Below are 14,923 nucleotides of genomic sequence, written 5' to 3'. Positions count from 1 at the left end.
AGTAGTATCAGGTTTAACAGGATTTTTTTTAAAACAACTTTCTAGTCCCATTTGCTGTTTGATAATCAACATGAATCATCTTACATTAAAGTTGTGATTTRTTTTTCATGTCCTGTTGCTTCTTTGTTTCTCAGTTCAGACAGCACAACATGATTAATTGTCCTGGCTTTTTAAGATTTTTAGTTGTCCTACATTTTAGTTCCCAAGCACACGACTGTATTAGCTTAGCTGGAACGTTCAGGAAGAAAGATTTTAAACCATCACAAAATCTTTTTGCTCTCTATCTCCCAAGTTGATGAAAAGATTTTGTTCCTAATACAGGCCATGATCCGTAGGGGTGCAGAGACAGAGCTCTGTCCCTGCCCATGAGCCCGTCAGTCTCTGTGAGCCTTTTCCCTTGCAGAGCCACGTGGGGCTGCAGGAAGGTTTTGCAGAAACTTTAAAACCACCAAAGAGCCAACCTGGCAATTTCCTCTTCCCCTGAGCCCTTTGGGCTTTGGACTTGCAGGGTTCAACCTGCCTTTTAAACTCAACATTTTCTACAGTTCCCTTTCAGCTGTCTGCAGTGTCTGTAAGCTCTTGTGAACTAATAATGAAAGAGCCCAAAATGGATGTTGGGTTATGATGACATTGATAAATTACTGAGTCTTTTGCTAGTTTAGACCATCTTGTTAATGGTTCAAATTATATTCCTGCTTGCTTTGTCGCAAATGTGGAGTAATTCACTGAAGTCATCAGTGTGACTGAGAACAGAATGGCCAAAGATGGCCATGGGCAGCCTGAGGCTGTGTGCCAACTATAATTAAAGCCTTTGATGTAAATAAATGTCACAGTTTACTCTTTATATAGATATTAAAAAAAAACACAAACCAACCGAACAAAAAACAAACAAAACCTCAAGAACTGTTGCCTTTTTAAGCTACTAAATTACTAGCTGAAGAGAATATTTTTTATCCATAGTTGTGGTGACTGGGMAATGCTGTAGAATAACATCACAGTTCATTTTAAGGACTTAATCTAAAATGCTGGCACAGTGGCGTTTTTAGAATCCTGTAGTTAAAGATGGAAAAGAACTATAGTGTCTGTGTGTTTCTAACCCATCTCGATTAGCTCTTCTTCCTTTTTGCAGTCTTATTTTCATATGTAACTATTTAAAATACAAGAAACCTACTTTGGAATAAATTTCCTACACAGAGACCTTAATTCTCTCTTCAGAAGGAACTGAAAACAGCTTCAGGTTTTGGTTTGAAGAGGATAGTAATTACCATGAAAATAGATAGATTGTGCAGACAGTTACCAGTCCAGTACATCATGGCAAACCACATTTTTGCCTTCTGGATGAGAGAATGATGTGTTCAGCTGTTACCTTCTGAGCAAGTGTTTGTAATATGCAGCATGAAATACAGCACAAATCRTCTGGAAAATCCACAAACCAAAACAAAATCTAAGAAACGAAAAATGGTTAATACTGAGTCTTTCCTGCATTTGAGTCTTTGTTTTCCTTTCCAATAACTACAGCATGAAATTATGGTCACAGTACCAACCTTAAACTTGATTTGTTTTCCTTGCTGTTGTCATTCTGTTATAAATGTCACGGTAATTTAATTTTTTTTTTCATAAACTGAAGGAGGGTTTTTAATCCCTTTAAAATGTAGTTGATTCTTACCTAAATGAAGCTACTGGGAAGAAACATAGGTCATTCATTCAACTGCGACCTATATGCAGTGACATGYAGCTTCCCCTGTCCTTTGTTTCTAATGTAAGCAGTGCTGTCACCAGACTGTCCTTGTTCTCATCCTGTCAGATGACAACTTAGATGAAATGGAGTTGACTGATATTAGATGTAGCAAGATGGAAGCTGTGTTGGTATACAAATTAAAATCCCCTGAATTTATTGAAATGCCTAATGATGTCAACCTATAGAAAGTGTCTGCTTCCACTTTGCTTCATTGTTCTTCAGCTTTGTGATCCTGTAGTCCTCTTTTTTAATATTGGCTTCTAAATAAAAAGGATACCTAAAATAATTTATATACAACAACTCCCTGATTGAGGCAACCTGGCTTTGTCTCCATTTCTAACCTTGCAGTATGGGAGCAAGAAGATTGTCAAAACCATGTTCATGGCAGTGTTAGAAATATCTGGATGGATGTGTCCTACTGGAGTCACGCAACCATTTTGGAGCAAGTACAGATGCTTTGAAAGGGCTCCTGTAACTTTTCAAGTACATTTAAAAATGATGAGAATGCACAGGAAAAGATTTCAAAATGTATCTCGGAGATAGAATGTTCTGTTTTCGTTTGTTTGGATTAAAATCACTACTGTGGGGCAGGCTGACACATCACAGTGTGCTTTAGTTCTCCCACTTTTACCTTGTTTATTTGCTGCATGAAATTCACAGAAGGACAATAAAATATCCTTGGCTTGGAAGCCACTGAATGACTACGGACTCTCTAATTCAGAGAATTGCCATGGGTGATGGTGCTGCTTTTGCCTATATGGGTAGCTGGGATTCTTGATTCATCTTGTGCCTTCTTGCTCTGTTGGGTTTATGGAAGTTACATATCACTGGAGCCATATGTTATGATCCCAGGCAGAGCTGTAAACCATTTCCTTTTTACTGCCTCTGAGAGCAGATCAATCTATAGAGCAGCACTAGTGATGGGGAATTTTTTAAGGGTAATGGGAGAAAATAAGAAAAGAGAGCTTGGCCGAGATACTATACTACTCCATCTTCCAAAGAATTAAATCCCTTCCTATTTATAAATTTTTAATTTCTCGGCRAGAAGAAAGAAGGTTTTCACCCTACTTTTGCAGCTGGGAAAAAATGTGACAGATTAAGAATTTAAGGTTCATTAAAAAAAAAGAGGGGAAGGTTGTGATGTAGTCAGCAGCCTGATACTAATGGATAGAGTGTTTGTTGCCAGAATTTGAAAGTTCAGTATAACCTTAGGGATCTAATCCATAACTCTTTTAGGTAATTAGTTCTTTGACTTCACATTGCCAAATCTCAGCATTCAGAATTACATGAGCTGGTAAAATATTGCAAAAGGCTAAGGGGATTTGAGATATAATTTGCCCTGTTAAAAATCTTTCAGCTTTGAGTCAAAACATTTTCAAAATTTACTTTACAACCAGAAGGCCTACAAGCATCTATTTTATTTTTTTAAAGGAAAAGCATGTTTTTAAATAACAACCTGACTCCAGCAGGTGGGACTTCAAAATTCTTGTATGGTTTGCACAAATACCTGTGGGTTTACAACATGAGAGACTTCTTATGTGAATAAGAATTGGCAAGTCCATCCAGGAAGGTTTTCAGTTTCGTCGCTTTGCATGCAGGAGTAGCTCCTTCAGTGCCCTATGGATATAGGCTTTACACCGTTTTTTCTTTGACAGTGTATAAAGGTCTGGCATGTAGCCAGGTGCATGCCTAAATTGAATGGTGCTGYTCTGTGCCAGCATGGCCTCAACAAAAGTGGAGCTATTTTAGTTTGTTAAGTGAAGAAAAGTTGGACAAGGAGAAGGGGCGGGAGAGCGCAGTACAGGAGACTCGTACCACCCGCGTTCCTTTTGCTTTGGCCTTTACGTGTTTTATTAATGGCCACTACAGTTGCCTCTAAATTATTCCTCTGTAGATAGAATACATCTTTTCCCTCCAGTGAAGCAAATCACTTCAGCTAAACCTTGCGGAACATCTAGCATTGCCCTTGTCAAACTTTGCATCATTTATTTTTAAACAAACTAGGATGAGTTGGGTAGTGTAGTTCTGCCCTCTTCTCTGCCCCTAAAATACAAAGCCTTAGCTCTAGTACACATCTGGAATGCTGATACTGGCAGTAGTAGGAAGACTGAAATTAGGATTAAATAGGTCTGAAACATTTCTTCCACTCTTAAATGTCTGTATGGGAGATTCTGSTTTTTCACATTGGTCTGGTAGGATTGATATGAATTAACTGTTAGTTATGGTGACATTGGAAGGATGCTTTGAAAATTTCAGGGAACTTGAAGCTGAGATGGAAAGACCCTTTTGTGCAAAGGTGCCTGTTCCTTTCTTCCTGTTGTACAGTTGCTCTCCTGTCTCTGGCTATGCYTGTTTTCCAGGGATAGTCTCTAACTTGATGCCAGTATCTTTCAGTCCCTGATTAGCGTTGTTCAGCCACCAGCTGCTACAGTGTTGGATTTACTTATTGCTTTGATTTGCTGCAGCAACCTTGTTGGAAGAGGGAGAACCAGCATTGCYCCTCAGCTCCCTCCCAGAATTGGCCGGGAGCTTCCATGGAAGGGCAGGGCTCTGGTTCAGTGCTGGCTGAGCATCTCCTCTTGCTCTGTTGTGGTTCCAGGAGGATCCACAGGTTCAGGTTTAGTTATTGTTGGTTTACACCTACCGACTTACATGTTTTTAATTCTTGATATCTTAAAATATTTGTTAATACATCACTTTCTGCATTTTTTTGGAAAAGGCAGAAAGAAGGAYCAGATTCTAGATTAAGTAATATGGGAAGGCTCTCCTCATGTATTTCATGGAGGTTCAGAGCCTGTTCAAAGACTTAATGTTAAAAACGAAGTATTTCCAATTTACTAGAAATAGATGGATGTGAAAACGGTGTTGAACCATTCTGTGAAGTCCCRGTTTTTGTTGCAGAATGTGGTGGATGCAAGGCATAGCACAGCTGGCATTCATTTTGGTAATGAGTAATTTATCCAGACAATCTTCTAATTAATGTGGGACAGGTGTGTGGGCAGGTGAATGGTTTTAAAAGTGAGGCCAGTTGCACTTGTTAGCTCTAAGCTTCGCTGCACCTGTGTAAGAAACAAAAGGGAGGAGACGGCGACGGAGAACAGTCGTGCTCTGGTGTTGGTGCATTAGGGATGCCATTAATCTCGAAGTGCAAAAAGTAAGCAAACGAGAAGGTTTCCTTTCTTGTGCTTTCTTGCAGACCGCCCTGTAATTCCGGAGGCAGYAGCGCTCTCCGGGCAGGCGCTGTGGGAAGGGCTCTGTGCCGCCGGAGCCGGCAGGTTACCGCTCTGCGAGACGCTGGCAGCAGGCGGTTTCCCTCTTTGTCTCTGTAATCCATCAGGAAAGATCCGGGCGGGGGGGAAGGCGGGCCGGGAAGCGGGGGAACCCCCGGGGCTCCGGGCGCGCAGCCGCTCGGTGCAGTCCCCGCCAGCCGGAGGGACCGCGCGGCGGCGCCGGCCACGGGCTGAGGCTGCTCCCCGGGGCTCTGCCCCGCTCCCCGCGGCTCTGCCCGGCACCCCCGGCCCTGCCCCTCTCCTCGCAGCTCTCCCCGCTCCCCCGGCCCTGCCCCTCTCTCTCCCCGCTCCCCCGGCGCGCCGGGCGTGGCCGCCCCAGCCCGCTCCGGCTGCGGCTGCCCGTCAGTGCCGCCCCCCGGACGGAGCCTCCCGGCGCCGGGGCAGCGGCGGCAGAGCCATGTGAGAGGGAGCCGGGAGCCTGCCGGAGCCGCGGCGGTGCCGGTCCTCCCGGCGGAGCGGGGCTTTTCCCTGGATGGGCTCAGTCCGTAGGGAAGCTGCGGAGGGGCTCTGGGGCGCCGGTCCGGGCACAAAAGGAGCGAGCTTCGCCGAGGGAGGAGGCTCTGGAGGCTGTCAGAGCAGCGGRCTGGCTCCGCGGAGGGGCTGCGGGCAGCCGGAGCTGGTGTGTGCTGGGGACAGCGGGACTGGCACCTCGCATAAATGCCTGCGGAACTCAAACAGGTTAGTGCGAAACTTGTGTCCTTCCCTCGGGCTCCCGGGGCTCTGCGTCCGCATGTGCGGGGGTCCTGGTGGCGTGGGGAAAGCTGTCAGCGCTGCGAGGGGTTGTTTACTTGTGTTTTCATTTTTAGCTGAGAACTAAGAGCAAAAGCTGAGCTGCTCTTTCTGGCAGAGCATTCGGGAGAGATTCTGCTTTTGTCTCTGTTGTGTTAACTGTGAAACACCCAAAAAAGCAAGCCATTGTGTTCTTTGACCTTCTCGTCCTGTTCRATAAATCTAGGGAGCTCTTTGACATGAACAGCTAGAAATAGTGCTTTTAAGAGAGAAAGCTTTGCTATTGTGCTTTCGTTAAATGTTTGCTTTTCCCATACTGTGTTCCCTGGCTTTCTCTTTGATTTTGTTGCTGGACGTACCAGGGAAATAAYGGTGTTTTTTYCYCTCTAAATGTTATCTTAAATATAAAGTTCTCTTGGCTGTCGTATTAGTAATTGTAATGGACTTACAACTCCTTGCAAAAATATTTCAAATGTTACTCTTTACTTTCAAGTGTCATTGAGTTTTGCAGGGCAAAGCTGTTGCAGACTAGGTTTAAATAAATAGACATCATGTAGACTCCTGTAATTCATGGGTGATTTTCGTGGGTAACCTCCTTCTCCTATCTTGTACGCCTTAGGAAACCCGATAAATTCAGGTGGTGGCAGGGTAGAGCTGCGTCTCCAACTAGGATGAGGTTGTGTCTTTTTGTTAATCCTTTTTCTCCTTTACCTTTATAATTTAAAACAGAGTACTTCAGAATAAGAAAATGCAACGGCAATATATCACGGATAATGCATCTGTGAATTTGTTTAGGTTCATTGCACTGGAACTGTTAGAGGTTCTCTGGCTTGGTTTAACACACTGTGTTCCACTCCCCCATCTCAGTAACAGAAGGCTGAATCATTTCATGATGCAAATAGGATGCTGATTCCCTTGAGTGGGAAAGTCGCTGTTTCAGCTGGGCCCTCGAGTGAGCATTTCTTTGTCTGGAACCTCGGTCCTRCCTGCTGGAGGTGGCTGAATCCTGGTTTGTTTGGGTGCTTGTTTGTGTGTCATGCTACCTGTGGGCTTCTTAGGAAGGGATTTGATTTGTCTGTGGTGCTGTTTGTACTGCCTGACCCACAGCTACTGTGCCTGTCAAATTACATGCAATGGATTGTTGAGTTTTAGATGGATGGATCTAGTTAGCAGCTCCGAGGGATTTTGGTTTTGTCTGGGTTTTTTAATACATARAGGAAAAAGCTGGAGGTAAGGAGCAGAATTCTAACAGTAAAAAAAAAAAACAAAAAAACAAAAAAAGGTGTATTTAATGTCTTTTGACCTGTGCAGTACAGCTGTGTTCATGTCTTCTGGGTTTTCTGTGTTGATAGGCGGAAAAGCTTGAATGAGAGTGGAAGGTTGTAGTTAATCACTTTAGGTCATGCTTTTCAGTTAGCTTGTAAATTCTTTTTCCATATCAAAACAAAAAAACCTCATGGTTTTAATTTTCATGCTGTCTGTCACAGCTGAGGATCAGAGATATGCTATTTTATCTTTTCTGTTGGGGTAATGGTTCTTGATTCATTCTGAGGCCCTTTYACAGAATAAATGCTCAATCTGGTAGCACATCAGTTTGTTAGAGAATGCTTTGCTTTATGAAAGGTGGTACTTTYGAGCCATGGATTGTCAGATAAATTTATTATGTAGTTCGAGGGCCTCTAGAAAGTAATTCTTTAGCTGTAATGATCACAATTAAGTAAAACTGAACTAAAAGAATAAGTGACTTTGAGGTGGATGACAAGTCTATRCAATCTATACAGAGAGATACTGGAATGGACTTCTGTCACATTAACTGAAGCCCTATTGTGTTTAGATAAAGACAGCTCTGAAATAGTAATTAAAAAGAACTAAGAGTAACTTCTAATCATGCTTTTGCTGGGAATAATCATACTTCCTGAAGTTCTGGGCCACAAAAGCAGCATTGTACCTGAGAGCACTGGTAGAGACAACAAATGCTGAAACTGTTAATGTGGCCGTGAGTGTGGAAGGACTTCTTCAGTCCTCCTCTGGTCATTCCCCTTCCTGCTCATGAGGGGTGAAAGCTGTGGAAGTTTGTGCTGAGTATTTGCAGTCTGCAGTGGCATGGCAGTAAAGAGTTTATGAAATTGAGAAGGATCTTGTAGTCTGGAACTGTTAAAATTGTGTTCATGCTGTATCACATAAAGCTTTGATGTGGATCTGAAACTTAAAGTGCTGGCTTGCCTCRGGGCCATGAAGTTGTGAAGGGGAGAGGAGTCACTTTAAAGTGACTTTTGCCAAAATCTCTTCAGTTCTCTGTTATTCCTGCTTTGGAAAATACTTTATTATAAACATTCTGATTTCAGGCACTGACTTCAGTAAGGCTGTSCTTCCTCAGCCCTTTGTTCCTAAAGCATTTCACTAGAGGATGATGCTCATGTGAGAGAGTATGAAATYGTAGATCTGGCAAGATGAAAGAGCAGTTAATGCATTAGTGACATCCCTGCTGTGTGAGTCTGTACCAGCGATGGAAAGCTTGTGGAAGAAATGTTCATGGAGGTGCAGAATGCAAAAATACCATCATTTTCAAACAGTWAGGCAAGTGGTACTAGAAGAACCAAATAAGAAGGGAGTGTAAGATTTGACGTGGATCTCTGTAAGGATTCACCCATGAATTCTCACATGTGACAGGCCTGAAACAGGTGTAATATGCTTTACCTGGGAGTGAAGAGATGCAGCAGTCTACATTGCAGAGTCCTCCTTGCTCCCCCAAGCAAACCCTTGGCCAGCAGTTGTGAGCTCTAGCAGAGGTGGCTAAAGGGGATGTGTTTTGGGACTCACTGGGGTGCTGAACTACATTCTGAGCACCTGAGTGGAGTCACAGGCAGGAATTCTCTACAGGACGGTGGATTTTGGAACTCTTCAAGCTGTTTTGGCCCAATTCAGGTGTGTGAATTCCAAWCTCAGGTGTTGAAAGCCTTTACTTCTTGTAGAGGAGCTTGTACAGCGGAGTCCTTCAGCATAGCCAGGAAACAAGAGGACGCCTGTGTAGGATGTGGAAATGGCAGTGTTCTGTTTCTGAAAATGCCTCAGGAGGAACTGTGCTCTTTTGAATTGCTGTTGGGGTGTGAGGGCCTATAATGTCCATTCTGTGTATGTCCAGCTTTGTAACAGCAATGGACATAGCAAGCAAAGCATTCCAGCCATTGCATTTCCCTTGTCTGTATTGCTTTGAACACCTGTCCTGAAGGTCTGGGGCTGTTGGGCATAGAGCATCAGGCTGGCTGCAATTTTTGCTAAAGTTWTATTGCAGTTACTAAGAATAAAAGTGCACTCAAGGTCTTTCCTAATGTARAAATACTGATTATGGAAGATAAAATGGAGAGAAAAAAAGCATGTTAAACAATCACTTTTGAAACTGGATGGACTGGATGTTTATAACAAGGCGGTTTGCAAACAATTTAATCTCAAACAGTTTTCTCCCAGGAGTTCATTTCTGCTGCTAAATGAAGGTTTTGATTCAGTAGGACTAGGATCAGAGCCACTGGATGGAGTTTGTCCTGGTATTTGAGTATTAAAATACAAAGGCATTTCACTGAATATGAGAAATTTGGCATATTCTCAGTGTGTCTTTACCTGTTCCTGCATCTGTTCCTCAATTGCTCAAAGTTATTTCCTCTGTGCCAGCAAAATTCTGCAGCTCTGTGCAGGGAAAYTTCTGAAAAGCTCCTGCTTTAGACTGCGCCACTGCTTGTTCTCCTTTGTGGAACTGTTTGTGGGTATTGTGGTGTGAGATAGGGGATTCAGCTTTGGGGTTCAGAAAACCCCTTTCTTTTCTGCTGCTGGCTGTTGGTTTCCCAAGTGTGCAAACAGGTGCCCTCTTGGTTACACAAAGGCTCGTTTTAGAACCACTCTGTGGACAAAACCAGTGCATTGATCCAGCTTGAAAACTGAAGCAAACCTTACATCTTCAGGAAAAGAGGAATGGCTTCCTGAACCTGCTGTTTGAGGCCCTTGGAAGGGTCGTACCTTCCCTGGGCATGAAACAGGGAGCAGAGGTGGCTCAAGTCCTTGGCCTGTATACACTTGGTTTGGTCAGATCCTCCCAAGGACACAGCACAGCAGTTACAAAACTCTACTCTTCAGGTTTTTTTAAAAAACTACTGTTGTTTTAGTAGTATGTGAGAAGTGAAACACTGGATTTTGSTGGTAGGTTTTCTTTGGTTTTGTTTTTCCAGTGGAGGCTTGAAGAGTAAATGGAGTCCCTGAAATAAATCCTGAGATTAGAGAGAGYGTATTTCAAATTCTTGGATAAAAGGAAAACCGAAACTCAGGCATTGATAGTTTTAAATTTCACAGTTTCCTTTGTCCTTCTCTCATTAAGTTGCAGCCAGGCTTTGGGACCTTTTTTAGATTTGCCTTTATACCTAAGAGTGAGCAACTGTGACTATACCTGAGAGAAGCCAGATGAGCAACACTTGCTTTTTTAGGGCAGCATCATCTTTTGAATCTACAAATGGGCGGGCAGAATTCTTTCTGTTGTATTATGGGGTGGAAACTCCATGAACTCGGTGCTCCCTGTATACTGCAGTAATGTGAAAATTCCTAGCTTTCARTGGTGTTCTCTGCCTCTTTGATGAGTCAGGCCCACACCTGCTTACAGCAGGAGATTGAAGTGCCTGAGTTTTCCTTTTTGTCTAATCCTGCACATCTATCCTTAGCATCACARCCCCACAGTGTTCAAAAAAAAAGTGTTTTAAGTAAACCTGGAAAATTTTTGAGCGTGGWTTTTATGGCTCTGCAAGCTAAATCACTTGGCACAACTCTGAACTTTTATTTTTAGTAAAACTTTCTCAGCCAGAGTATTGTAATGTTCAGAGAGRTGTTCCTGAAAGCCTGTAATGAAACCAGAGTGAGGGCTTATTTTTATACTGTAGAGACACTATTTTTGTGTGTGTTTGTRTATATRTGTGTGTGTATATAAAAATACATGTGTGGAGGAGATGAGAAGATGATTTCATTAAAGTAGCATTACTCTGGATGTGTGTAGTATAAGAGTGATCAGAAGAATCATCTGGAATGTTCAGAAGTCCTTTGAAAACACAAGTTTGTAATTGATTACAGAGCTGATGAAAGAGATGCAACACAATTTATTTATGGATGGTAGAGCCCGGAGATATAAACAGGTCCTGTGTGTGACCAGGATTATTCTGCTGTTTGAATTGTAAACCTTTGGAAGTTATTTTAGTAAGTTTTGCATCTGAAGCTATTTGCATCCCTCTCTTTTGATATGATCCTCAGGTGAATTCGCTGTTAGGGAATAAAGGCCCTTTTGGCTCCTGGGCACAGCAGCGAGTGGGCCTTGGCTGGTTGGGTGTGTGATGCTTTCACAGAGACACAAAACACTGTAGCAGAGATGAGAGCTCCAGATTTGRATAAGATAAAGTTCCTTGTTTAAGGAGTTGGAAAGTGTGTTAATTCCAAGTAGCTCTGCAGAAAGGATGGATTAAAAAAACAGTATATAAGGCTATATGTGGTGCTTCACRCAGTACTGCATTGCAGTAATGTAAAACAAATTATTTTGTTTTGAATGGACAAAAATTACTTATTTACAGAGCAGATCATGCAGGTGGCTAGATTTCATCATCAGTACTTTCCTGAATCCTTGTTAATTACTGGTTAAACCAAACTAATTCCTTATATTTGAACGGTGTCTAGAAGTTTTTTCATGGCACCACTGTCTCACATATTGGCATGAATTCTGTTGAGCAGCTGCTCTAGGTCTGCATCAGATCATGCTGATGTTTTCCCTTGGACATCATTTACTCCCAGACACCTTCCTGGTGTGACCTTCACTTCTGCAGGGTGACCATGTCCCAGCCTTGAGTGTCAGAACCTGATGCTGCAGCTCCTGTCTGTTTTTCAGTAATGGATTTTTTTTTTCCCACCAATGTGTTTTAATAAGCTTATTATACTTTCCAGTTCCTCATTCTCCTCTTTGACCAACAGGAATGGACTATAGTATGTTTATAAGAGTTTCTAAAAAATTTATTCCTCCCATTAGCATATGTAAATGTGAGTATATGTATGCTGGATGAGGAGGATGTCACATTTGYCCTTAGCAATTTCATCTCATCTGGGTAATTCTTTCAACCAAGGCATGTTGTTTTATTACCTGAGGTTAGAATGCATCTTGGTCATGGTGACACATTTATCTTGTATTTTATGATGCAATCTTATCACATCCCATTTCTTTTCTCTTTCCTATTCAGCTTTTCATCTGTCAGTGACAGCCTTGACACCAGTTAGTGGCACAGTAATACCAGGGCTATGTATTAGTGCACACCACTGGCAATTTTTAAGGGTAATACTTTGCTTCTGAGGTACAATATTCATTTTAGCAGGTTGTTTCTGGAGGGAAGAGCCATTTGTAATTACATCAAAACCAGCATCCATCAGTCATTTTAGATGTAGGAGATGGCAAAAACACTTTCGTTGGATAACATTCAGGAAATATGAAGCAAACAGAAGGTGACACTGCACCTTCTCTCAKTGTTTCTTTGCACTCCTTGCACTAATTCATTTTTAGGTACTAGTGATGGACCTTATTTATAGTTGCARCTTTTATGTGTTAACATACAAAAATAAATATTTTCCATCAGCTGTATGAAAAAACACAGTGACAGGGAGAGCATTGTTCAGTTCATTGCTGAAAAAGTTGTGCCCCTTCTTGAGATGTTGGATTTAAAAATGTATTTTTCCCAACCATTTCTTCAAGGGCCAAATCTTAAAGAGGAAACTGCTGCTGTACARGTAACCAGGACTGAGGGACAGACTTTCAAACCTTTAACCAACTATGCACCAGCTGCAGATGTGATTAGAGATCAATTAAAAAATGCTACATCAATCTGCTGAATAATTTGGAAAACCTGACTTCTGGTTTTGATGTTTAAATAGGAGCTGAAGCATCTGCCTGCAGTTTCTCTAAATCTAGTGTGACACGCTGTTAATACAGTAAGTTTTTCTGCTTTTTGGTTTTTGAGACTCCAGTCAAAATCATCTTTGTTTTATTTACATGGGATCAGTTTTATTTTTCTTTTTCCCACAAAGCTGACACTTTAAAATTTCAGCTTAACGGTGCCAGCACAAACTTTACATTACTCAAATAAAATGTAATTTTCTTCCTTTGCTGCCTCTACCAAGAAGCATAGCTGATAATGTGTAACACCCATGTGGAGCTTGGCTGAATTCCAGAGCTTTTCCAGAAAAAGAGACACTGGTAAAATCAGCATCTGCCATGTAAATCAAGATAGTAAAGGAAGAGTCGTGTCCACAACAGCTGAAGTGCTGTGTGTGCTTGCATAAATACACTGCAGATGTGTGGGTGTATTTCATGAATTGTTGCTCTTTGAATTTTCTTGTTCAGAGAAACTTGGCTGAGGGACATTATGTGGATACTGTTTTGGCAACTGGAATCACAAAAATATTTACCAAGTCTGTTGGGTTCTTCCCCATGCTCTTATCCCTCCTTCCTGTATTTAAAATTCCCTTAAGTGTTTTGTTTTATTCTCCTAAAAATCCAGAGTCTTCCTTTAAAGAGACAAGGAGAATAAATTTTCTCCTGAGTATAAATTATAGATAACATTATTTTTAAAAATGCCTTTTAAATTTAAGTAAATGACTGAAACATAATACTTAGGTTATTTTTTTCCCCCTAATATTTCCTGTGGATTTTTGAATGGCAAAAAATTGGGAAAAAGTACTTTTCTTTCCTGTTAAAAAGCAACTCCTATTTTCTCCTGAGATAAAACGTCAAGATAGCTTTGCTGAGCACATCACAGTGTACCCGAAGTAGATACCCTGTGTTTTGGGGTCGTGCTGTGTTGTATTTCCTGTGCTGCTGATGGGAATGCAGCCATGAATTCTGTAGGATGGTGTGGGTTCCTGATCCATCCAGGCAGAGCTGGGCTGTTGGCTTTGCTGGGAAGCAGCTTTGGGACACGCTGTGTGTGGGGGAGGTAATGTGAGGAGATGAAGGCTGACTTCTCCATTGGACAAAAGAAACTCAAATATTGGCCCTGACCACTCTTGAAGTCCAGTTTCTCACAATGTTTGCCTGGTTGAGCAGTGTGCTTCAGCCAGGGGTTACAGTSCCACTTCTCAGATTTTTATCTTGTTCCTGAATTTCTAGACTTGGTTCTGATAGAGCCCACAGCCATTTAGAGCTGGTGTTCTGCAGAACTCGTGTCTCATGAGCTCTGAAGAAATACTTGACCAGATTTTGGCTGCAGGTAGGTCCAGGACTCTATGATATTATCTTTGAATTTAGCTGAGAATTGAAGGAAAGGGAAGAGTGTTGTRAGTGGATCAATTGCACTGGAGATGAAAGAGTTAAGAATGGAAATCTGATTGCACAGCTGAAATCTCAATAGGAACTTGTGGTCTCTTGAGAGAAAATGCCATTCAGCACCGTTGCACAGAGTTATTTCATTCTTAATTTTAATTGACATGTCCCAGAATGCAGCCTTCTCTGACGAATGCGGGCGGCACAGAGGCGTTGTGAGTCTGAGTCTCTGTGTGGGCGATTGCTGTGTTTCAAATTCAGGTCATCATTCATTTCCCTTTGATACCAGCATCCTTTCTGCCTACCTTATTCACTCAAGAGGTTGATGAAATTTGAATGAATCTTCCCCTAAGTAAGATGTTGGTTACCTCTTGGGATTTCAGTGTAATAATCTAATCCTGCTCTTTTTATCTTTCATGGCAGTTTTAGCCCCTTGCCTTTTTGACTGGGCTGTCCTGTGCTACTTCAGTAACAGAAAAGTAATTATTTTATTGTTGTAAAAATAGCATGGGTGTTTCAGCTTTATGGGGGGGCCCTCAAGCAAGAAGTTGTTCTGGTGTAATATCAATTTTTCATAAGTYTTCTGGGTTTAATTCAGCTGCAGCTACTTTTAAATCCAGCAAGGGTGGCAGAACCATGTAGCTTCATCCTGTAGTAGTTGTGAGAAGCAGAGATATCTGCCTTAAGTATTTCTTTAATATTTTATATCTCTAATATTGATTGCATTTTTCAAGTAAGATATATAACTGACCAGTATTTGGATTATCCCAGAATTTATAGAATTTTCTTACAGCTGTTGTCTCTTGCTTTCTATCCAATAGGCAGCAGTTTAAAGAAATGTTT

The 14,923-nt window shown here is 41.8% G+C and overlaps 1 protein-coding gene across 3 annotated transcripts in view; it reads left to right on the top strand.

Annotated features, from left to right (window-relative positions):
- The first annotated feature begins 5,451 nt into the window (after positions 1 to 5,451).
- The window catches only part of ARVCF (ARVCF delta catenin family member), a 128,112-nt gene continuing 118,640 nt past the window's right edge, over positions 5,452 to 14,923 (top strand). For all 3 annotated transcript variants that reach the window (XM_057369057.1, XM_057369058.1, XM_057369056.1), the window contains exon 1: positions 5,452 to 5,706. In XM_057369057.1, coding sequence (XP_057225040.1) covers positions 5,686 to 5,706 — 21 coding nt within the window. In that variant the 5' untranslated portion in view covers positions 5,452 to 5,685. The remainder of the gene's footprint in view (positions 5,707 to 14,923) is intronic.

Source organism: Malurus melanocephalus, unplaced genomic scaffold (assembly GCF_030028575.1).
Source record: "Malurus melanocephalus ecotype Western Australia unplaced genomic scaffold, MMel_1.1 scaffold_102, whole genome shotgun sequence".
Taxonomy (NCBI): domain Eukaryota; kingdom Metazoa; phylum Chordata; class Aves; order Passeriformes; family Maluridae; genus Malurus; species Malurus melanocephalus.
Note: the sequence above shows the minus strand (reverse complement) of the source record. Positions and strands in the feature narration are given on the sequence as shown.